Source organism: Benincasa hispida, chromosome 10 (genome assembly GCF_009727055.1).
Source record: "Benincasa hispida cultivar B227 chromosome 10, ASM972705v1, whole genome shotgun sequence".
NCBI lineage: Eukaryota > Viridiplantae > Streptophyta > Magnoliopsida > Cucurbitales > Cucurbitaceae > Benincasa > Benincasa hispida.
This window is the reverse complement of record NC_052358.1, coordinates 21,109,741-21,134,798: the sequence shown is the minus strand read 5'-3', so window position 1 is coordinate 21,134,798 and position 25,058 is coordinate 21,109,741. Positions and strand designations below refer to the sequence as shown.

Genomic DNA, 25,058 nt, shown 5'->3' with positions numbered 1-25,058 from the left:
TTTTTATAATAATTTACTTTTTATGTTAACTCTATAAACAATAACAAAAAACCTGGTGCCAGTAATGGTCCTCATTCTCACATTGCCATGTAACAAACATGAAACAAATAATTAAAGCCTTTAAGAGTTTTCCCCCCAAAAAATTGGAAGTAACTACAACTGTCTCCAAAATCTTTCACAAAATAAAGGCAAGGGAAATGGATCGATTTGTCTGGAAGTGAAACTGTGTCGAACTGTCAACTATCTTTCCATCGCAACTTGTTAGTTGTGCCAACACTGACGATTGATCAGCTCCAACCACAAATAGCTCGCTGGAAAATAAGTCGAATAATTAAGATCTTGTATTCTCTATCCTCCATAAGCATTCTTTCCTCAAAGGGGAATCGGCAAATATGGCCTTGATGACATCCTCAACCTATAAAAGTGAAAAATTTTAAGTACTATACATTTGACGTATAGTATAATTAGATTCAGACTTTGAGTGACTGATACACGCAAAGGCACTTGGCTTAAAAAGAAGTACAATTGACGATTTACATTGAAAAATACAATTTATTATTCTTTTTTCTTCTCAGAAAAAATACTTCATTAATTTATCTACAAAAATTACTTCATTAATTATTTGCTGACACATGACTGGTGTAAACGTACAAAATTTTACTTGACCCTAAGCGCTGTGTAAATTAGTAACTTGTAAGGGTAATGGAAATTTTGAAATTAAGGGGTAAAAAAAAACTATCTTTGCAATTCTCTCCCTCATCTCTCTGATTCCTTTTGTTTTTCATTTTTGGTTTCTCTCTCTCAAACATCTTTATGCTCAACTGGTTAATGTATAGTCAAAGTCCCATATGCCAATATACATATATATATAAAATAAAAAGAAACGTGTCATGATGAACACATACCTCAGATGCGGTAAACCCAGAGATGAGCAACTCTCCAGTTTCCCATTCCGTCGTAATGGATACGAGGGGCATATCTAATAATTCTGCAAATATTACAGACAACAACAATAGGTTATTAATTTCAAACATCACATTTTTCATACAAATTGATGAGAGCAGACGGTGAAAGCATGGGGCATGCCTGCGAGTTTACGGAGTTTTCTGAGAGATGGTATAAGAACATCATGACTGTACAAGGAACTCTCCTCCAATTTCACTTGATGTTTTGTAGTCAGGGTCTCCAATAAAGGTGATATGCTGTCTAACATCAACTGAATGAGTCTTTGAAGCTACAAACACAAAATTATCCGTCAGGCAGCTTCATTCAAGTACAAAGGTCAAACGCTAAAAACGCTAATGCATATCTGTACCTCTAATGTTTCTTCTACAGCTATGTCATCTAAAAGAAGTATGTCTTTCGTGATTCTTGATAAAACCGACTCTAAGACTGCAGACAGGCATCTTCTGTACTTGGAAGGTAACAAGAGTGGCTCCCAGATAATATGTACTTTCTCAAGAATGAACAAAACCTAATCCACAAATTTTTAAACCCGTTAAAAAGAGAAAAAAAAAAAGGATAAAGACAACAGCAAAAGGAATGTACGTTAAGAAAAGGATCCAACAAAGCATAGTAGGTCAGTATGTCTGTTCAATGTTCCGATCAATAAACTCTAAATTCAACCTTTACCTTTTAAGTAGAAGCTTTGTCTCCAAGGGAATGGAGTTTTCCAAGAGATTGAGATGTTCCTGGATACAGTTTGGCAGCTCAGTGTTTCTGGAGCTCTCTCCATAGAATGTCAGTACCCTCTGATCTTTTCTAATTTGCCCATTGAAAAGGATCTTCGTAACTTTTTTCATTTTTTTAGATAAACTTTATTTGTTATTAATATTATTATTTTGATGTCCATGCAGATCAAACTTCAGAAAGAAAATAAACTTTATGTTCTTGGATACAGTTTGGCAGCTCAGTGTTTCTGGAGTCTCTCCATAGAATTTCAGTACCCTATGATCTTTTCTAATTTGCCCATTGAAAAGGATCTTTGTAACTTTTTTCATTTTTTTAGATAAACATTATTTGTTATTAATATTATTATTTTGATGTCGATGCAGATCAAACTTCTGAAAGAACTATAGCACTGCTAAAAAATTTGGAAGGCTTCATCGGGGAATTTATAGTTACAGTTTTTTTTTTTTTTGGATAGGAAACAAATTTCATTGATGTATGAAATTTACAAAAAAGGGCCGAAGCCCAAGCCAATGGAGTTACATAAGATTTCTCCAATTAGTCAAAAGGGAGGAAATGGTGTATGTATTAAATAAAGTGCTTTTACACCAACTCATAGCATGAAAGATAATAAAATAAAAAAAGCTATCAAAAGAGCTTCCCTTACCAGTGAAGAGGCACTTGTTTCTCTCTTTCCAAGTAGTCCATAAGAAAGCACGAATCAGATGCATCCACATAACTTTCTTTTGTTTTGTGAAATGATGACCAATGAAAGTGTAAGGTAACGATAGTGTCATTGGAGAGGGCAGTGATCCAACCAAAAGAAAGGAAGATTTCCTTCCAAAATCAAATTGACAGCATATGAAGAGGTGGCTAGTCGAATCAGGACCAGACTTACAAATGTGGCAACATTAGGGAGAGATGGTCGTGTAGGGGAAGCGATTCTGCATTCTGGCACTAGCGTTAATGGCATTGTGGCTAATTTCCCAAAGAAAGAATTTGATCTTTTTTGGGTATGAGTCCTTCCATATAGCATCATGGGTCCGATGAATCCAAATCAGCCCCCAGAACAATGGATAGAGATTTTGTGGAGAAAGAACCTTTGGCATCAGGACCCAAATCTATTTATCCCTGTTAGTGGATAGATGGACACTGTGAAGGAAGGTCATAAGATCAAATCATTCATCAATCTCTTCATCCTTCATATTTCTCCTATAATAAAGAGACCAACCCTGTCTTGGGTCCCACGGATAAAAAATGGAAGACCCTTTTTGTGTGGATTGGCGAAATAAGCTGGGGAAAGCTTCTCCAAAGCTTCTTTGAGGGGGGAGGTCTTGATCCATCTATCATTCCAAAGAGGTATTTTTCCCATTACCCACTTTAATTCTGACTTTTCCAATTCTGACTTTTCCTTTAAGAAGATTCATATGCTCCATTCTCTCCATGGTCCCCTAATATAGTTTGGAAAAGTGTTGTTCGGCCAAGACTTTAGAGGAGTCTCCCCATATTTAGCTTCAATAATCCATTTCCAAAATGCCCCATCCTCGTGGTAATATCTCCAGACCCATTTAGCAAGAAGCACGATTTTTATTGGTCAGACTTTGAAGGCCAACGTGCCCTTGTGCATGTGATCAATAACCTTAGACCATCTAACAAGGTGTGACCCCTGGTGTAATGATCCCCCTTCCCATAAGAAGTTCCTAAACAGTTTCTCCATTGTATTGGCCACCGTGGAGGGCAGCTTGTATAAAGACATAGAAAATGTGTGAAGATTGGATAATGTAGCTTAGAGGAGTGTAAGATGACCACCCTTGGAGATTTGTTGGTTCCATGTATGGAGCCTCTTTTCGACCTTTTCAACAATAGGATCCCAAAAGGACACATATTTGGGTTTTCCAAATAAAGGGAGCCCAAGATAGGAACAAGGCCAGCGACTTAATTTACAGTTGTATTTAGTAGCAATCAATCCCAGCTCCTCATAGGGTGTGCAAATACCCAGCAATTCAGTCTTGCTAAGGTTAATGTTAAGACCAGAAGCCATCTCGAAGGAATCGATGGTGTCAAAAAGGTTATCGATGGCATCCATGTTGATGTTAGAAAAAGGATGGTATAGTCAGCAAATAGAAGATGATGGACCTGTAAAGAGCTATTCCCAAGACAAAAACCTTTAATCCGGCCTTGAGAACTAGCTTCAATAAGCATTATGCTAAGGCAATCCAATGATAATAAATAGGAAAGGAGACAAGGGGTCACCTTGTCTAAGGCCCGGGAAGCTCGAATCTTTCCTCTGGGGCAGCCATTAATCAAGATAGAGAAGTTAGAGGATGAAATACAACCCCTAATCCATTTACACCATGTAGGGCCAAAACCCTTTGCCTTAAGAACAAGGTCGAGGAAATCCTAGTCAACTTTATCAAAAGCCTTCTCTATGTCAATTTTTACTATAATCCCTTGTTTCTTTCTTCTGGCATAATCTTCAATGATCTCGTTAGCAATCAAGGAAGCGTCAAGAATTTGGCAACCCTCAACGTAAGCAGATCGAAAGTGAGTAATAGTATGTGGGAGCACTTTCTTGAGTCTCTCATATAAGACTCTGGCTATGATTTTGTATTGGCAAGAGATAAGGCTAATGGGTCTACAGTCACCCACAAAGCGAGCATCAACCTTTTTGGGGATGAAACAAATGCATGTTTCATTCAGGATTGCGTTAATAATACCTTTCTTAAAAAAATTGTGGAACACACTCATAGTGTCTTTCTTGAGGATGTTCCAATTTTTTTTTATAGAATTCAACAATAAACCCATTTGGTCCAGGTGGTTCGTGTGTTCTAAGGTCTCTGATAACCGCCAATACCTCACACTCAGTGAACGGTAACTCAAGCTCTCTCACCTGTTAAGAGACATTGGATCCCAACTATCAATCAGTGGAAGATGCCTATGTCCATTGTCTTTCGTATAGAGAGTCTCATAGAAGGAAACAAATTCGGTCACAATCTCGTCCTCTATAAGGAGATTAACCCCATCTCTAGATAGTAATCATTGTGTTCTTTCTCTTTCAGGCATTCATAAGACGATGGAAGTATGAAGAATTTATGTCACCATCTTTAAGCCATCTATTCTTACATTTTTGTCTCCAAGAAATTTCCTCTTTTGTGTTTATGAAGAGGATATCAACCTTGAGCTGTCGTTTCTTTCCTGTGTCTGAGGGAGAGAGAGGGCCCAACTCCTCTAAACTGTCCAATCCAGCCAAGTCGAACAATAGCGGGTTCTTCAAAGTCAATAGGCTTTGAAAGGTGGTCTTGTTCCAATCCTTGACAATCTCCTTGAAGGCCTTTAGGTTTTGCATAATACCATGTGCCAGCCAATCAATCGGGGGGTTTTCTTTCCACCATGTATTGATCAATGGGTGGAAAGTACAATGCTCCATCCACATATTTTCAAAGCAAAACAGAAGGGGCCCCATCTAATTATATCCCAACCATAGTAAAATTAGGAAATGGTCAGAGGTAGGTTTGTCGAGCCGCTTCACCGAGGCCTCCTTGAACTTAGTCATGATGGGATTTGTGATACGAAATCTGTTGATAAGAGTCATCGTGAGGTTTCCTTGCCCATTAGACCAAGTGTAGAGTCCATTGGCTGGGGGAAGATCAGTAAGGTCGTTATTGACAATAAAAGAGTTCGATTGTCTCATGCTTTTATAATCGGCCCATCCCTAGATTTTTCATGCCTCCATCGGGAAACATTGAAGTCATCGCGTACGATCCAATTATCAATACACAATGCGGTAAGATCCTCCAATTCCTGCCAAAAAGAAGGTTTGTCCCTGTAGTGGCAAGGGCCATAGATCTCAGACAACTCTAAGCTAAATTCGTCAGCAATAGTAATGAGGAGTGTAAAAGTATATTGACCTTTGGTGATATCCGAAATAATGAAAGCGGGATTGTTCCACATGATGAGAATGCCACCGGAAGTTTTGTTGGCTTTTAACGAGGTCCATCCAATATTGCAAGAGCTCCATTAAGATTGGATAAGAAAACTGTCAAACAAAATAGTCTTGGCTTCTTGTAGAATGACAATGGTCAGATTATGTTTCACAATCTCTCTTTTGATGAGAGCTCACTTTTCCCATTCTCGAAGGCCTCTAACAATCCAAGAAATAACAATCATCATATAGAGGGAGACCCACCGATAAGAGAGGAAGAGGAAAGCTTGTCATAGTTGATGGAAGAATGGTGCCCCAATAATTCCCTGATGAGAAGCTTCTGTTTTTTGACTGTTTTGTGATTTTTCTTATCAGCAGGCATCGCCATGATACAAAACTTTTTCATAAAAAGCCATGGGAGAAGAAATTTCAAATATTGACTAAGGTCTTTTGGGCAGTCTTCAAGGTCGGTCTCCAGTTGTTGGTCAACTTCCTTACTGTGGAGGTGTCAAAATCTCCTTCCATCAGAGCTTAGAGCTTGGCCAGTATCAGTAGTGGCAAAGATGGGGCAGAGGTTGGTGGTGCGGAATTAAGAGGCAAGGGGCTTGATAAGTAATCATAGGTGTAACTTATAGTCATAGTTATAGCAACTATAACTTTTGAGATTAATGGAAATTTAACATGATATCATAGTAGATCCTAAGATCAAATCTCTACTATATTCCATATCATTCCTTCTCTGTTTTTAATATTAATAGTCCCTGCATTAAGACTTCTTAATCAAACAAGAACCCATTCCATTTCCATCTGAGAGGATAATGAACTATAAAATTAGGTTGACCTAATTAGATGGTCAGGCTTTTGAGATTAGTACATTTATAATTAGAACTATCCTTCTCTAGCTCCGTTCACCATGGCCCAACCACCACCGATCACCCCTTCTTCTTCCATCACTCGGTCTATACATATCGACCGGAAAATTTTCTCCCTCACATTGATCTCTCCATCTAACCGAAAGCACTTCAAACTCTCGGAACAAACCCAATCCAACATTCATTCACCCTTTTTTTTATCTCTTGGAAATCTCTTGAATGGCTAGCCTCCTCCTTCCAAGCTCTGTTTAAGGACTCCTGCAACCACAGATTTTTCAGAAAGTTGATTGATGATGGTGATACTCTTTGGCTTGAAAAACACAGCAACAGATATGGGTATTTTGCCGAGCTTACCCTTTTAGAGCAATCTGGACGCCGTTCCATTATCCTTGTCCCTACTATGAACGACAAAAGAGGCTGGTTTTCATTATTTTCTTTGGTTTAAGACTATCCTAGGAAGTCCAACTCACTGAACAATGCAACATTTAGCACTACTACACATACTTATAAGGCAACCGTTCAATCAAGAAGCATTGCAATTTCCAACAATGACATTCCCCCATAAACTCTTGGCAGTTCCAGTTCCTCCCCAACCCCCTTGCTACCACATTTAAACTAGCAAGATATGGTGGTTGTTTGGAGGTTTGCTTATAATGATTCTTGGCCGAGTATCCGAGCTTCCCTCCAAACTTCTCTATCATCTCGATGTACTATCAACCCCATCTCTGATGACAAAGCCTTGCTACATGTCTATAGTTCGGCAATCTCTCAAAAACTATGTGCTAATTCAGATTGGACAACCATTGGCCCTCTCAAACTTAAGTTTCTCTCACCATCCACAACTTCTTTCCAAAAGCAAATGGCAGCATCACATGGAGGCTAGAGTGATGTGTTTCATCTCCTGATTACTCATTGCACTGAAGCGATCTTTTAGGCACATTGGTGACGTGGTGGTTTTGTTCAAATCTCAAATCAAACAGAATGTGGATTAGTTCTTTCTTTTGCTCGCTTGAAGATCAAGGAAAATATGTGAGGCTTCATTCCATTCGAAGTTCGTCTACCAAAGGAATTTGATCTCGGTCGAGCTGCTTCGCTCCTCTCCGACTGGCAAAAAATTATTGGTTCGAACTCAATCAACCGGTGTTGGAGCTCAGGGACAGCGGTAGACCTCTTTTTCTCCACAAGGAAATAGCATTAAGGGGGTTGCTGAAAACATGGATCTCATTGATTCTCGATTAAATGAAAAAGCCAAGTTCATAGTTTTTGAACCAAGTCAATTAGCCCCTCCCTCTCTCTCCCCATATCTGCCACCTTTGACCAAATCTCCTACAATTTTGAAGAAGATAAATCCCCCTCCTTCCCTCTCCTTAAATGACCAAACTATGGGCCCACCATCTGACCCTTTACCTCTTTCCAATTCAACCGAAAACCCTAGCCACAATACTTTTACCGAGTCAACTCCATCATTTAGTTTCCAAAACCAACCTAACAACCCTTCCAATTCGTCTTCTCCCTCCTTCACACAACCCTCTTCTTCCGCAGTTACTTTTAGCGCAGGTCCACCACTTTACAAGATGGTACTTTGCATTCCACCTCAACCAACAAACAAAATCTTCCTTTTACTGGTTTTCATACTGAAGGTTACTTTTCCAGCACCTCCAAAGAAATTGAATTCCCTGCTCAACCCCTCGATATGGCCATCTTTGGTGATCGACCGATTGACACTAACCACCTGCCAATACATACTCTTCAGCCTCTTCCATCAGACCTAAGTCACAATCAAAACCCCCCACTTTCTTCTCCTGTTAACCACGAGTCCAATTCCTCTTTACTTGCCCTTCACCATCAACCATTCAACCACCAGCCACCATCTTCTCCTCCCTCCTCACCCATCAATCTCCATGATTTGGCTTCCCTATTGTCCCTCCATGGTTTATGTGTAATGACTATTCCTCTTATCCCTCCTCTACCTCCAAAACCAAGAAAATCACTGATACCATTAATAAAAAAACCAAAGCTTCAAAGGGAATTGCAAGGACTTTTTATTCGTTCACTATGATAAATCTGCCACTATGGCATTTAGGGAGTGCTCTTCCGAGAATCCATGAAATTCCTCACATGGAATGTCTGCGGTCTTAATTCGTGGAAGAAACGTGCTTTGGTTAAGAAGCTAATTCAACAACATAACCCTAGTATTGTTCTTCTATAAGAAACAAAGTTGTCATCTGTTGATTCCTCATTGATTAAATCCTTATGGAGTTCCTCATCCATTGGTTGGACTGCTCTGAACGCTATTGATTCGTCGAGGGGTATTCTTATTCTTTGGAGTGAGCCTGACTATACTATCCTCAAGGTTATTCAGGGCCGCTTTTCTGCTTCAATTCATGTATCTTTTTCTGATGGTTTTCCTTTCCGACTTTCGGCAGTTCATGGCCCTTCTGATAATGCTTTTAGATTTGATTTATGGCAAGAGCTTGATGATTTAGCTGGTTTAGGGGGTGAAAATTGGGTCATTGGTGGTGACTTTAAGGTCATTAGATGGTCTTGGGAAAAGTCACATGAGAGAACAATTTCCTCTAGCATGCGCGCCTTTAATCAATGGATGATTGATTATCAATTACGAGATATTCCTCTGTCGAATGGTTTCTTTACGTGGTCGAGCTCCGATCCTACACAATATCTATCTCTAGTTGATTGTTTTCTGCTTATAGAGAATTGTCTCCGTAAATTTGGCACGGTTACACTCAAACGTTTGAATCGTATCACATATGACCATTTTCCATTGGTCTTATCTTCTAGAAGTATTGATTGGGGTCCTTGCCCTTTCAGATTTGAAAACCCCTACCTTCAAGTGCCTTATTTCCGTCCCTTTGTGGAGAATTGGTGGAATTGCCACCCAATTACTGATTGGCTTGCGCATGGTCTTATGTTGAAGCTTCAGGGTTTAAAAACTATTATTCGTGATTGGAATAACAATCGACACAGTGAGGTTACTAATCTCCATTCTCTTGTCTCGCAGTTAACCAATTTAGATGCCCTGGAAGACAAAGAGGCCCTTAACGAGGAACAGCTTAATAGACGTTGTATTCTTCGTGAATAGATTGCAACCCTGACTATTCAAGATCACATTCATTGGTAGCATTATGTAAGACCTCAGATAATTTACACCTACAAAATAAGGAGTAAAAAGGGAAATATTAAAGCAGCCAATGGAGAGCATGGAAAGAAAGTGGGAGAAAAGGTGGAAGGGACCACGAATTGGTTACAAAAGGGGAGTATGATCAAATGGCAGGGTAGGAAAAGAATTATCTAAAAGTTAGTGAACTTTTAGGAGAGAAAACCAGCTCTCTCGAAGGTGCTGGGTAGGGTCATTTCCTTGTTATAGTTTTTCTTCTTTTGGCAAGACAGGGGAGAGTGATTTCAAGGGTGAGGTTGCTCTATTTTTGGGGAAGGATCTGAGTTGAAGAGGGAATGTTGTAAGGAAGGAAGAACTGTTATATAAATAATAGCAAGAAAAGAGTTGAATCTATCTTCTTCTTCTTCTTTTCTGTTTTTTTTTTTCTTTCTTCTGGTGCTCTTTTTTTTTTTTTTTTTTGTGCTTTGTATTACAGTTTACAAGGGAGGAGGACGAAAGATTGTGAGTGAATCTTACAAGTGGTATCAGTATCAGAGCCTGCTTCATCCTGGGGCGTACACGAGCTATGGCTCAGAAACAAGTGGAAGAAAGGCTGGAAAAAAAATGAAAAAGAGGTTTTGGAAATGAAGGAGATGCTGCTGGGTTTATGCAAAAACATAGAGAAACTGACAGAAGAAATGAGGGAGAGCAATGCAGCTCGAAAGGTTGAGGAATCGGGCGCTTCTGATGGGAGAAGGATGAAAATGAAAGGGATAGTTGATGAATCCGAGTCAAATACCAACCAGGGAGGCGGAGGAGCAGATAAAAGCAAGTATAAGAGGCTGGAAATACCCGTTTTCGCTGGTGAAAACCCTAAATCATAGGTGTATAGGGCAGAACATTACTTTGAGATACATGAATTGTCGGATCAAAAGAAAGTTAAGGTTGCTGTCATCAGTTTTGGGCCGGAGGAGGTAGATTGGTTTAGATGGAGCCACAACCGGAGACCTATTCAAACTTGGGAAGGACTAAAAAAGAGGATGTTCGAGCACTATAGACCTACTGAAGAAGGAAGCTTAGGCGCGAGATTGTTGAGAATAAAGCACAAAGGGACCTATGCAGAATATTTGAAGAAATTTGTCACATATTCAGCACCCTTGCCCGACCTAGCTGAAGAAGTCCTTCGAGATGCTTTTGTGCTGGAACCAACCTTGAGGGCCGAAGTGATTAGTAGAAAGCCAACCACACTTGAAGAATGTATGTATGAAGCCCAACTTGTAAGTGACCGCAATGTAGCACTGAAAATGGCACTAGCAGACTTAGGAGTCGTTGGGCCATGAAAGAAGGAAGGCTTAGGTAGGGAAAATCTGAATGTGAAGAGTGGGAAGAGTATGGAGACACAAGGGATCAAAAGAGTTACCCTACCAGTGAAGAACAACTTTGTGAAGAAGGAACCAACCATGGTTGTCGGATAGTGAGTTTCGCGAACGGTTAGATAAGGGATTGTGTTTTCGTTGTAATGAGAAGTATAGTCCAGGCCACCGATGCAAGCTGAAGGAGAACCGGGAATTAATGTTATTCATCACTAATGAGAATGAAGAAATTGATCTGGAAAAGGAGGGAAAGGGAGATCCACCGAAGGAAGAAGAAAAAGAGGAAACGGTCGAAATTACCTTGAGATCAATCTATGGGCTGTCAGCAATGAAACTGAGAGAGAAGATGAAGGGGAAAGAAGTCCTAGTTCTGATTGATAGCGGTGCCACGCACAACTTCCTGCATAAAAGGTTAGTGAATGAACTAAAAATACCTATGAACAAGAAGAATTTCTCTGTAGTCATTGGTAATGGAGACACGATAAAAGGAGGAGGAATATGCAAGGCCATTAGCCTAGAACTACCCAACCTCAATGTGAAAACTGACTTTTTGGCAATTGATTTAGGTCAGATGGATGTGGTATTAGGGATGCCCTGGCTGTGTACAACCGGATTCATGGGAGTACATTGGCCAACCTTAACTATGTCCTTTAGGGCTGGGGATTCACAGGTCATTTTGAAAGGTGATCCATCCCTAACTAAGGCTGAGATATCCATTAAAACTCTCACAACATCATGGGAAGAAGACGACCAAGGCTTCTTGGTAGAATTTCAAAACTATGAGTATGACAATGAAGACATATTTGAAGAAATAAAGGCTCTTCCTCCAAAAAGGGCCATTGACCATCGTATCTTGACAAGTAGAGATCAGAAACCAATCAATGTTAGACCACCACTTCCAGAAGGAAGAAATTGAGAAATTGGTGGAGGAAATGTTGAGAGCAGGGATCATTCGGCCAAGCCACAGCCCCTATTCCAGCCCGGTCCTATTAGTTAAGAAGAAAGATGGAGGGTGGAGATTTTATGTCGACTATAGGAAACTAAATCAAGCAACAGTGGCTGACAAGTTCCCTATACCAGTCATTGAAGAGTTGTTGGATGAGCTACATGGATCAACAATCTATTCTAAGCTAGATTTAAGGTCATGGTACCATCAAATCTGGATGAATGAAAAAGACATTGAGAAGACAGCCTTCCGAACACATGAGGGTCACTATGAATTTCTTGTCATGCCATTTGGACTCACCAACGCACCAGCTACATTTCAATCATTGATGAACCAGGTTTTTCGTCCTTTCCTACGTAAATTTGTGCTTGTTTTCTTCGATGACATATTGGTCTATAGTCCTGATTTATCTACACACGAAACACACTTGGGAGTGGTCTTCAATGTGCTTAGGGATCACAAGTTGTTTGCAAACCAAAAAAAATATACTTTCTGCCAGGAAAGAATCCAATACTTGGGCCATTGGATATCATCGAATGGAGTATTAGTTGATAATGGGAAAGTTAAGGTTATGAGGTAATGGCCACCACCTCAAAATGTGTCTGAAATGAGAGGTTTTTTGGGGCTTACAGGATATTACAGACATTTTGTGCAAGGATATGGGAACATAGCAGCCCCTCTCACCAAACTCCTCAAGAAAAATGCCTTTGAATGGAATGAGGAAGCAAATCTAGCCTTTGAGAATCTGAAGCAAGCAATGGTCACAGCACCTGTACTAGCTCTTCCTAATTTTTCTAAGAGTTTTGTGATTGAAACGGATGCATCAGGGACTGGCTTAGGGGCGGTTCTCTCCCAAGATTCGAAGCCTATAGCCTACTTCAGCCAGAAACTGTCAACAAGGGCCCAAGGAAAGTCCATTTATGAAAAAGAGTTGGTGGCAGTGGTGTTAGCAGTGGAAAAATGGAGGCACTACCTACTGGGAAGTAAGTTTACTGTTATTTCAGATTAGAAAGCCTTGAAATTTTTTATAGAACAACGTGAAGTACAGCCTCAATTCCAAAGGTGGTTAACCAAACTACTTGGTTACAATTTTAAGATTCTTTACCAACCCGGATTGCAAAATAAAGCTGCAGATGCCCTATCAAGAGTGAGAGAACAAGGGGAATTGTGCACTCTATCAGCACCTACTATTATCGATGTTGAAGTGGTTTTAAAAGAAGTAGAGGAAGATGAGGAATTAATTCAACCAGAGCAGAACCAAAGGGCGTATAATTTAGAGACTACGAAACAAAGATTCGAATGATTAGGTGAAGGAGTCTTTTCATTTTCACGTGCAATATTCTTTTTTTGTAGGGATACATCACCACATTGAAGGAAGACCCGGAGAAAATACCAAAATATAAGTGGCAGCACGATCGCCTAACCTACAAGGACAGATTAGTTCTATCAAAAATGTCTAGTCTAATCCCTGCCTTGCTGCATACTTTTCATGATTCGGTGTTAGGAGGACATTCGGGGTTCTTGAGGACCTACAAAAGGATGAGTGGTGAACTATACTGGCCCGGGAATGAAGACAGATGTAAAAAAATATGTGGAAGGCTGCGAAATTTGTCAAAGAAACAAGTTTGAGACGCTTACACTAGCTGGCTTACTTCAACCTCTACCAATTCCTAACATGATATTGGATGATTGGAGCATGGACTTCGTGGAAGGGTTACCAAAGGCTGAAGGATATGATGCAATAATGGTGGTGGTAGACCGATTGAGTAAATATGCTCACTTCACTCCTCTCAAACACCTTTTTTCAGCAAAGCAAGTTGCCGATATATTCATTAAGGAAGTTGTAAAACACCATGGAATACCCCCTATCCATTCTAACCGATTGAGACAAAATCTTTGTGAGCAACTTTTGGAAAGAGATGTTTTCAACAATGGGGATGAAACTTAAAAGAAGTACAACATTCCATCCACAAACTGATGCACAAACGGAGAGGGTGAACCAATGTTTGGAGACCTATTTGCGTTGTTTCTGCAATGAGCAACCAAGGAAGTGGAATAAATGGATAGCTTGAGCAAAATTGTGGTACAATACCACCTTCCACATCTCTATTAAATCCACCCCCTTCCAGGCAGTCTATGGGAGACCACCACCACCTTTAGTCAGCTATGTAGATCGGAAAACATTCAACAATACCGTGGAACAACAACTACAAGAGAGGGATCTAGCACTCAATGCTTTGAAGGAGAATTTGGCCATAGCCCAAAATAGAATGAAAAAACAAGCAGATAAACATAGGAGAGAACTAAAATTTGAGGTAGGGGAAGAGGTGCACTTGAAGCTAAGACCTTACCGACAGAAGACATTGGCAAAGAAAAGAAGTGAAAAGCTAGCTCCAAGGTTCTATGGGCCATATGAGATAATTGATCAAATAGGAGAAGTTGCTTACAAATTAAGTTTACCACCGGAGGCTGAAATACATAATGTTTTTCATGTCTCTCAACTCAAAAAGAAGCTGGGACAAGATCAGCAGGTTCAACAACATCCTCCAAGGCTAACTAGAGAGTTCGAATTACAGACTAAACCCGAGACTGTCCTAGGGGTCAGGTGGAATGGGAGTATGGCAACACACGAATGATTAGTAAAATGGAAGGGGATGTCGGAAAATGAAGCAACCTGAGAAGACGTGAGTATACTCAACCAACAATTTCCTCACTTCAACCTTGAGGACAAGGTTCATTTCGAGAAGGAGAGTATTGTAAGACCTCAGATAATTTACACCTACAAAAGAAGGGGTAAAAAAGGAAATATTAAAGCAGCCAATGGAGAGCATGGAAAGAAAGTGGGAGAAAAGGTGGAGGGGACCACGAGCTGGGAGGAGAGAGAGGAAAGGGAGGACCACGAATTGGTTACAAAAGGGGAGTACGATCAGATGGCAGGGTCGGAAAAGAATTATCTAAAAGTTAGTGAATTTTTAGAAGGAGAGAAAACCAGCTCTCTCGAAGGTGCTGGGTAGGGTCATTTCTTTGTTATAGTTTTTCTTCTTTTGGCAAGAGAGGGGAGAGTGATTTCGAGGGTGAGGTTGCTCTATTTTTGGGGAAGGATCTGAGTTGAAGAGGGAATGTTGTAAGGAAGAACTGTTATATAAATAATAGAAAGGAAAGAGCTGAATCTATCTTCTTCTTCTTCTTTTCTATTTTTTTTTTCTTTCTTCTGGTGCTCTATTTTTCTGTGCTCTGTATTACAGTTTGCAGGGGAGGAGGACGAAAGATTGTGAGTGAATCTTACACATTGTTACAAGCTGAAATGGCTTCTTGAGGGTGATGAAAACACACGGTTTTTCCAGAGAATTGTTGCTGCCCGACGTCATAAGTCCTCTATTACAAATTTTCTCCAGGGAAGGCACTAGTCTTTTGACTTCTCATGATATTGAGGCTGAATTCTTGTCTTTTTACTCGTCTCTTTTCAAAAAAGACATGGGTCAGCGTTTTCTTCCAACTAATCTTTAGTGAATAACTATTTCTTCCTCACAAGCCATAGACCTCAAGCGTCCCTTTACTGATGATGAGGTATTTGTTGCTGTCTCCTATCTTGGTGTTAGTAAATCTCCTGGTCCAGATGGTTCTACAGCTGAATTTTTCAAGTTGTTATGGACTACTCTTAAAACTGATATGATGTTAATCATTAATGATTTCTACAATTCTAGGGTTATAAATGTGAAACTAAATGAGACTTGTAACTACCTGATTTCTGGGAAAGTTGACTCGAGATCTGTTTCTGATTGTAGGCCTATTAGTCTCATTCTTTGTGCTTACAAGATTATTGCCCATGTTTTATCAAATCGTTTGAAGAAGGTTCTTCTTTTAACCATCTTGCCCAATAAGCTTGCGTTTGTGGCTCACAGACATATTTTGTATGCCTCCTTGATGGCGAATGAGCTCATTGATGATTGAACTTTTAGGAATAAACCAAGGGTTGTCTTAAAACTGAACCTTGAAAAAGCCTTTGACACGATTGATTGGGATTTTCTTGACTCGGAGAATAAAAGGTTTTGGTTGTCGTTGGCGCAATGGATCAGAGGATGCAACACTAGTACGAATTATTTCATCATTATTAATGACCGCCCCCATGGCAAGATTATTCCCTCACATGGCATAAGACAGGGGGACCCTCTCTCTCCCTTCTTATTTATTTTAGTTGTTGATTGTTTGAGTCGTCTTATTGACCATAGCTCCACATTGGGTCTTATTAATGCTCATCCTCTTGGTCATTCATATTTTACACTAACTTATTTACAGTTTGCTGATGACACTATGTTGTTCTCTACTACTGAGAGATTTGCCATACACAACTTGTTTGACATTGTCCATATTTTTTAATGTACTTCAGGCCTTAAAATCAATCTTGCTAAGAGTGAGCTTCTTGGGATACATATCTTTGACTCTGATTTTGATTGGTTGTTGCGTTCTTTTGGTCGCAAACGAGGTTTCTGGCCAACTTCTTATTTAGGGCTTCCTTTGGATGGTAACTCTAAATTTGTTTTGTTGTGGCAGCCCGTGATTGAAAGATTTCAACATAAACTACATAATTGGAAGTATTCATATGTTTCGAAAGGGGACCGTCACACACTCACTCAAGCTACTTTTTCTATCCTCTCAACTTATTTTTTGCCTTTGTTTTAGGCTTTTTCCTCTGTTATTAATTGCCTTGATAAGTTGGTCTATGATTTTGTTTGGGGGCTCTCGTGGTGATGGGGGTGTGCATAATGTGAATTGGGTGGTTTCTCATCGTCCTCACTCCTCAATTCTTGGGCAGCCTTGGCATTGGCAATTTTAAACATCAAAATTCTGCTCTTCTTGCGAAATTGGCTTGCCGTTTTTTAACTAAGCATGACACTTTAGGGAGGAAGCTCCTTGTTGCTAAGTATTATTCCTCTGATTGTGTTTGGCCCTCCCCTATCTCTAGTGTTTCTTCTAGATCACCTTGGAGGTACATTTGTCAATTTACTGAGTTGATTACTAATCGAGTTAGCCACCGTATTGGTGATGGTTCTTCTACGTCTTTCTGGACCAACTCTTAGCTTAGTTGTGGTGTCCTTGCCACCACTTATCCACGGCTTTTTTATCTTGTACAGCAACCTGAGGTTACTGTTGCTAATGCTTGGATCTCTTCTATGTCTGCCTGGAATTTGAACTTACGTCGTAATCTTACTGAGTTGAAGATTGTTGAATGGGCTTCATTATCCCTTCATCTGACATTCGTCCAATTGCATTCCTCCCCCGACACTTGGTTGTGGCTGCTTGATCTTTCTTTGGGCTTTACTGTTAAGTCTCTTATGTCTGATCTAGTGAGTGATCTGGATTTAGGTTTGACTAATCTTTACTTGGTGATTTGGAAGGATAGATATCCTAAGAAAATTAAAATCTTTCTTTGGGAACTCGGCTGGGGTGCTATCAATATTGCTGGTCATTTGTAGCGCCGTATGCCTTATATGTCTCTTTCTCCCTCTTGGTGTCATATGTGTCGCAAGCATGCTGAATCGTCGGTTCATCTATTTTTCCACTGTTCTTTTGCTACTGGCATTTGGATCTTCTCTTACCTCTTTTTGGTTGGTCTTTCACTTGTCCTAATGACATTTTCGATGCTTTGGCCTCAGTGTTAGTGGGTCATCCTTTTGGTGGAACTAAAAAGGTCATTTGATTGGCCTTTATCTGCGCTTTCTTTTGGTGCTTATGGGTGAAAAGAACAGACGACTTTTTCATAATACTTGTTTTTCTACTGCTCAGTTTTTTGAGTTAGTTTTGTTTTATGCTTTTTCATGGTGTAAATTAAAGCACCCTTTCACTCATTTCAGCTTATCTTTCTTAGTTAGAAATTGGCAATCCCTATTGTAATTTCTTTCATTGGGGTGTTCCCCATATGCTTATCAATAAATAGTTTCTNAAAAAAGAAAGAGAGAGCGGCAAAGTTTTTGCTACCTGATCTATGCTGAACTTCGCAGATTCAAATTGTTGCCTTCTATGTGTATTGTGAAATCCATCTGCACCATCTATAGCCTACTCCAAGGCAAACACAGTCAAAATCAGAAAAGAAATATATTGATCTTTAATTAGGAGATCTAATCCCAATTATCAAACAATGAGTTTCCATTAGCTTCAAACCTCGTTCAAGTTACAAGTTATAAGCTGAAGCTGTTTTTGCATTGTTTCTTCGGCCATCTCATGAAACCTTGGAGCCATGTCAACAAAGACAGCATGTTCTATTAGGAAATCTGGGAACTCTGATCGATACTGAAACATGAGGTAAATCAGATCTGTTACATTCAGCACACAGAGAACTTCTAAGCCTATTTCAGATCTAAAGGTCCTTTCCTCCTTGCGAAGAATTTAAACCAAAATAAGAACCATCAGAAATCAAGAAAAAGAGAACTTCAGATCACCCAAAGACTGGATTTGACCCTAAGTTGTGTAGGAGGGAGTGGGAGAGGACTTGATGATTTTTAAGAAAACATTTTAACACATAAAAATGCCAAAATTACATATTGTACCTCAAATGCAAGTCCAAGTATCTCCTGAGACAAATAAAGGCAGTCATTGTGCATGAGAACTGCAACATGATTGACAGCATCAAGCTGTCTTTCTAGCTTCACAAATAGCAAAGGTCATTATATAGTGATGGATATGACAACAAACATGCAAAGAAAATTTCCAGTTCAAATACAATCAAAGTAAGATGGAACCAATTGCCCACAGTGAACTGTTTTAAGGATACTGCTTCAAATGCTCACCTTGACTGGAACAACAACTTCATAAAGGAGTATGGCATCCCTAGCGGCATGATAAAATTCCAAAGCGACTCTGGTGGATGACAAACAAACATCCTACAATCAGAATTACATATTTTCATTACTATATGATCAGAATCTGCATAGTCAAAATTACATCCCAATTACTGTAAAAGACATTTGGAAATATTTGTCAACAATCAGAGGTAACCTATATCCAGAAAGACCTGTCAAGGTAAACTTTACCAAGTATCTAAATGAAAATAATTTAAGATGATTGATTTTCTTTTGTTGTTCTAAATAATGTCTTATCTTATTGCATGCTTAATTTCAATAATCCTTTGCACGAAAGTAATATCTCCAAGCTTAATTTCTTATCATTCTTTCCAAGAGGGCTTTTCCTTCACTAATAGTTAAATGTGTTTTCACTTCTCTGTCCCACTGGAAGCAGCGTTGAATTCCTAACTAGATTATATGGACGTCTGTTTAGTGTTTAATACAGTCCTAAGCCCTTCCAGTTATAAATTGAAATACCTCTCTTCAGCAGATGTTCTCACTTCTGCCATTCCCATGCTACAACATATGGAATGCTTAGAAGTTAACTGACCATATTAAAATGTCCTAAATACACGCAAAAGAACAAATAAATACCAAGTGTCCATAAACATAAATGAAATTCATTTCTAAGTCTTTATTGAAATAAGTCATTTTTTAACGGTATAAGAATTGGTTGCTTGAAGGCTTGGATAGCCACGCCTATGGTGGAAAAGGGAAAGTTCTTTGGAGATGTGCAACATGGTCTCTCTTGGGGTGTTTATGGAATGAAAGAAATAGTTGCATTTTTGAAGTATGCTTCTTTTGATTCTTTTTGGACTCTTGTTCAACGTGTGGCCTTTAGGTGGTGTACTAACTATACCAATCTTTTTTGTAATTATAGTCTTTTGATGATATCTAACAATAGGAAGGCTCTCCTTCATTAGTTCCTTGGGAAGGGGTCTTCTCAACCCCTTGCCCTTAGGTTGTTCTTCCGCCTTTTGATAAAATATATATGAGTGGTGTACTACTATTAACTATACCAATATTTTTTGTAATTAGTCTTTTGATGATATCTAACAATAGGAAGGCTCTCTTTCATTATTTCCGTGGGGAGGGGTCTTCTCAACCCCTTGCCCTTAGGTTGTTCCATTGTTTTTTGATGGAATATACCTGTCTCTTATACACATCTAGATGTGTATAAGAGACAGGTATAAGGCAACCTGTAGTGTTTGATGAATTAGCTCCATCAGTTTGGCGGCAGCTTCAGACACAACACATCTCTCAGATAGGAAAAGTAAGTCAACAACCTGATTTGAAGAGCTTTTAGTCATTTCAGTCCCCTTTTGCTTATCACCTTTGATTGTGAGCTCCTGTATTCATTTTCATTACATAAAACAGACCATACTATAATAATTATGAGGGAATATTATCATGTCCTAAGAACTTACTTTAGGGACAGAGAAATCGCATTTTAGAAGCAAATTTCTGGCCTTTGCTAAAATTTCTTTCCTCTTCCCAGAAGCAAAATGAACCTCCACATTTTCAGCAAAATTACTCAGCCTTTCATCATTTGCATCAGATGGAGAAATAAACATCATTTCCTTTAATGTACCCTCAAATTTGGATGTACTTTCAACAATCTTCTGAAATCCAGCAAGCTTTGAAGCATCTTTTGGAACTACCTGAAAAAGTTTTTTTTTAAAAAAGTTATAGATTCTACCTTAAGTATCTCTTCCTTTCCCTCTCTTTATGATGCTATAATATTCATCATTGTCATTAGGTTCTGAGATTTCAATTCATGCCCATATTAAAAGCTAGAAAAAGGAGGAAGAAGGTCACTAAATGCGACCACAAGAACTTGTAGCCCATCAGTCTCTGACCTAAATATATTCTAATCAGCTCCCGTAAATAAATAGATTTTTAAATACAAAATGGTAAATCGTGTCCAACCAACCACATCCAAATTTACTATCCACATGATATTGCAAGGTTTCACGTGAAAAATATCTATATTACAAGTCCCACGACAACCAACAAATATGCATCACCTAGATATTTAAAACAGAAACATGTTAATTCGTCTTGCTTATGTTAAGGAATTACAAGAACAAACCTTCGAAAGAAAACCAGATATAATCAATTCTGACATCCGAGGCCATGTTAATCTTCCAAAACGTTGAATCCAAGAACTATTTTGATAACATATGTGTCTGTAGATGAACTTAACAATCCGAGTTACCTCTGAGTATATGGTTTCACCATCAACGTTCTCAATCTGAAGATAATAAGAGATCGAAGTTAACTTTCTGAATAAACAAAATATCAAAAACAAGCTTCAAGACATCATTTAGTATAATTAAGCAGAAGTTAATTTTTTTGGCCAAGCAAGAAATGGGAGAATAGAAGAATGAGAATTATCACCCTCATTTCCATTAATAATTATAGTAGTCGATTAATGACATGATTTCAAATTTGTGGTAGAAGCACCAAAATTGAGAACCATTTGCATTGTTGTAAAGAATGTCATTTTAGTGCATGTTTGGGAGTGATTGTAAAATCTTCACAATCACTTTTATCATTTTTAAAATCACTCTTCAACACATTTTTAATCACTCAAAATTAATTTAATAATATATTTTATGTTTTTAAATGTAATTTTTCATATCATCATAATTAACTTTGAAAGATTAAAAACATATTTCATAGTGATTTTGAAAATGATAAAAGTGATTTTAGCCATTTTAGAATTACTCCCAAACATACCCTTATTCTCTCATGTTGTCCCTTCCTCTACCTTTCTTTTCCTTTTTTGGGTTCTAATGAACTGAAATTGAGTTCTCTTTCCAAACATTAGTAAACAATGTCAAGGGACATCTTCAATTCTAATTCTAATTACAAAACAATTAAGCACAATACGAAAATCTTATTTATATCCCACAGTTTCCTCTGTTGATGCTCTCTCATGCTCTTCATTCATATTAAGAACATGAAGCTTGCTGTAATCTTAGGTATAAGTTGATTGATTATATATTTTCAAACTGATATTATACACTTAAGAAAATAATTAGCTCTCTCGAATTCCATCCGCTATCTAGAATTACTTCTGTATGAATAATTAAAGGAATAAACACCAAGCAACACAGCTATCCAACAGTGGAAGATTATTAACCTTTTCTAGGGATGGCACTATCTTCAGGACTGCTATACGCTTTCCTTCACCATCATGATTTATTTCTTCCACATAAGATATTGGTGAGCCACAAGTTAAGGCCGGAGAAACAACAAACTTGATAATCAAATCAGCCACTTTGGCGAGGCCATAATCCAATATACCAACAACCTGTTATGAAGGGTTCAACTGAATTAAAAACTTTTATTACTTAAGTAAATGAAAGTTCAGAATTCGGGACAAACAAAAATAAAATGCTCCAAAAGGCTAGAGGCGAAAAAATTAGAATAGGAGGCTCCAATTGTTGACTCAATTACAAATCGCAATATATTTCTATAAAAAACTTACTATCCATGTAATGGAAAATGCTGAAATTTCGAAGAACTTAAAATGTGAAAGCTACAATTAAATAATTAATGAAGGCTGGCCAAGTCCAAGGAAATTTATATCTAGTAAGTCTCTAGCAAAAGTAAGGGAGTAAAAGGGAGACTATGCTTACATCCATTGCTTCCAAAACCGTGCATAGCTCAATCCCATCAATTTCGTCAATACTTGACCAGTATTTCACTTCAAGAGTAATGGATTGCTGATCAAACCTTACTGCATGTTCCAGGATTTTCACAAGCAAGTCTTGAATCTATAAATCCAAATGCAAAATCTCGAAAAGATAAAAGAAAAATTAATGTGAAAAACAAAACCACCGAAGTATCATTTAGAATTGACCAAACACAACTGACCCAAGATCATCTAATTCAAATTAAAATATATCTACACCTTGACAAATTAAGTTAAAGAATTGAAATCTATCCAATTATTGAAATCTACACTATGAAAACTATACGAAGATTCATAATCATCTCGAGGTCCATTCATTTTGTGAGCTGTTAAACTGGCATTTTAAATCATCAAAAGTCTCAACATAATATCACAACTTCAGGTCATTTCCAGTTTGTACACTTGCTGAAGAAAATATAAAGTGCAAGTATCAATGTCTCATACATAAACATCTTCCAAATACCAAAGAAGTTCCCATACCTCCTCAAAGCACTGGTGCCACTCCCTTTTCAGTAGCCCGTAAACCAAGGGCTCTCCATCTTTACAGTCGTCGTCATTGTAAATCCGTAGAGCATTCTTTAGCTCTCTTACTTCCTCGGCTGCAAATTTGAGCAATCCTTTCCTTGTTGCTTCTCTAACACCCTTCAACCTGTCATCCATTTTCACAATTACCTTCACCAACTCCAACAGTTCCCTCTTCTCCCTCGCGCCCTTCGTCTTCTCCTTCATATCATCGATAATCTCACGCGTCTTGGCCTCAATCGGGCGGTCAGTAGTCAACTCCAGCACATTCGACACGTCCTTGGAGATTTGTTGATACTGGCAAACTGCGTCATTGCAGAGGGAAAAGAGGTCCAAGAATTCTTGATGGTGAGAAAGTAAGTAATCGCGTATCTTAGTTTTGATCTGAAGAGAGTGGGACTCCAGGCGGTTGACAAGAAGGCGGAGATCGGGGGCGGAGAGAGGCGCCGTCGGATCGGAGAGGTCCTGAGCCGAGAGGAGTTCACGTATATCAATCGAACCGAATAAGGCCTCCATGTCTGAATCCGGTGGACGTTGAAAAAAGCAGTCGCCTGAAATTTGAAGAACCGTGCTGCCGGAACTGGATACAGCGACGGAGCTTGAATGGCATTTGGGAAATTGAGATGCGGATTGTGGGAAGTCAGATACTAAGCTGAGGGACAAAAGACTTGTCGGTTCAGTTTGAACGACGTGTCGTACGTAACAATCCGTTGATACTTTCTTTTTTTTTTTTTTTTTTTTCCTTTTGGGAAAATGATAAAAATAACACGGATAAATTTACAAAACTAGCATGTTTTTTTTTTTTTTTGAAGTTTTTCTCATTCATCTCGAGCGAAATCTGCTACCAAGATTTAGTTTTAAAAAAATTCTAACTTATTGATTGTTTTGGACCTCGATATATCTCAGCCATATTAGACACCAACATTTAGGTAAAAAAAAATCCAAATGTTACAAAATCTTCCTAAATCATTCTAAAATTAAAAAATCACACTACCAAATATTACACAATTTGAAGAAATTTGAAAAGATAATTGGTAAATTATCTAGATAATCAGTAAATCAATATAAAAATTCGTGTAAATATAAATTGAAGGTAAGATTTGTAAGATTTTATATAAGATTTGGGAAATATTGCAAGAGAAAATTCGAGAAGATGTAAGAGTTGGTATAAGATTTGAAGAGATCACATATAATTTGAAATAGATCTCGGTGTTCATCCCAGGTAAAAAAACATCGACGTTCTAAATATTTTGGGTTGTCTCGGTGAAAATTCGGTCATAATTAACACCGAAATTCATATATTTAAGCTTTCTCGGTGGAATATCGGGCAGGATTAACATCGAGATTTTGAAAATTCATATAATTGTGAAAACACCTAAAGATTTGAACAATTACGTAATAATTTGACATAATATTTAGTAAACATAAGATAACTTTTGAAAAGATATAAGATTTGATATGAGATTTGGAAAAATTACATTAAAAAAATAGCAAATCTCATAATCAAGCAAGATGTATTGAGAAGACCCAAAACAATTGATAAAGTAGAAAATGTTGATTTTTAAACTAAATCTTGGTGGCCGATCTCGCCCGAGATGGACCGAGAAAAACTATTGTTACGAGTTTTCAAAAAGCATGCTAGTTTTATAAGGTAAAAACCTAAACATGCTATTTATGACAATTTCCCAAAGATATATTTTGACGATTTGCGTTGAGTTTCAAATTTTAATATAATTTTAGGTTTCAAAATATTTTCATTTGATTATTGTTTTAATTTACTCGGTTTTCATGTTTTATAATTTTAGTCTCACTTTTTTATTAAATGTCCACTCTCAAACTGTCAATTAATTAATTATGTAGTGAAACTTTAAATTTAATTTCAATAGTGATGAAAAATAGTGGACCTTAATTCATTATAATTCTTTCAATTCATGTAAATTAATTATTAGACATAGGTGTTTCGCCCACTAAGAATGGTCAATCAATCTAAAGTTAATGTATTGAAGTTAGTGTGTTTATTATGTATAATTGTAAGATAGAGTTCCACGACAATTGTAACAAGTATATTAAGATAGAAAAATGAAGTTACTATATAAAT

The 25,058-nt window shown here is 38.1% G+C and overlaps 1 protein-coding gene across 6 annotated transcripts; it reads right to left on the bottom strand.

Moving 5' to 3' along the window:
* Window positions 1-23,612, bottom strand: LOC120089508 (centromere/kinetochore protein zw10 homolog). Of its 6 annotated transcripts, XM_039047003.1 has the most exons (14): window positions 22,919-23,610; window positions 22,383-22,520; window positions 21,884-22,054; window positions 20,828-20,989; window positions 20,163-20,396; window positions 19,935-20,084; window positions 18,682-18,774; window positions 18,442-18,537; window positions 18,056-18,184; window positions 17,873-17,950; window positions 1,316-1,474; window positions 1,087-1,234; window positions 906-988; window positions 1-415 (listed from the first exon to the last, which is right to left on the bottom strand). In XM_039047003.1, exons 1-14 carry the CDS (start codon window positions 23,474-23,476, stop codon window positions 332-334), a joined length of 2,283 nt encoding a protein of 760 aa, XP_038902931.1. In that variant the 5' UTR covers window positions 23,477-23,610; the 3' UTR covers window positions 1-331. The 6 variants fall into 6 exon arrangements, 3 of the variants coding, with proteins under 3 accessions (XP_038902931.1, XP_038902932.1, XP_038902933.1); XR_005485197.1 differs by lacking the exons at window positions 1-415; window positions 906-988 and adding an exon at window positions 1,633-1,691 and having other exon boundaries at window positions 1,093-1,234; window positions 22,919-23,612; XR_005485199.1 differs by lacking the exons at window positions 1-415; window positions 906-988; window positions 1,087-1,234; window positions 1,316-1,474 and adding exons at window positions 10,013-10,895; window positions 11,003-11,128; window positions 11,251-11,350 and having other exon boundaries at window positions 22,919-23,612.
* Between the last annotated feature and the right edge of the window lie 1,446 nt (window positions 23,613-25,058).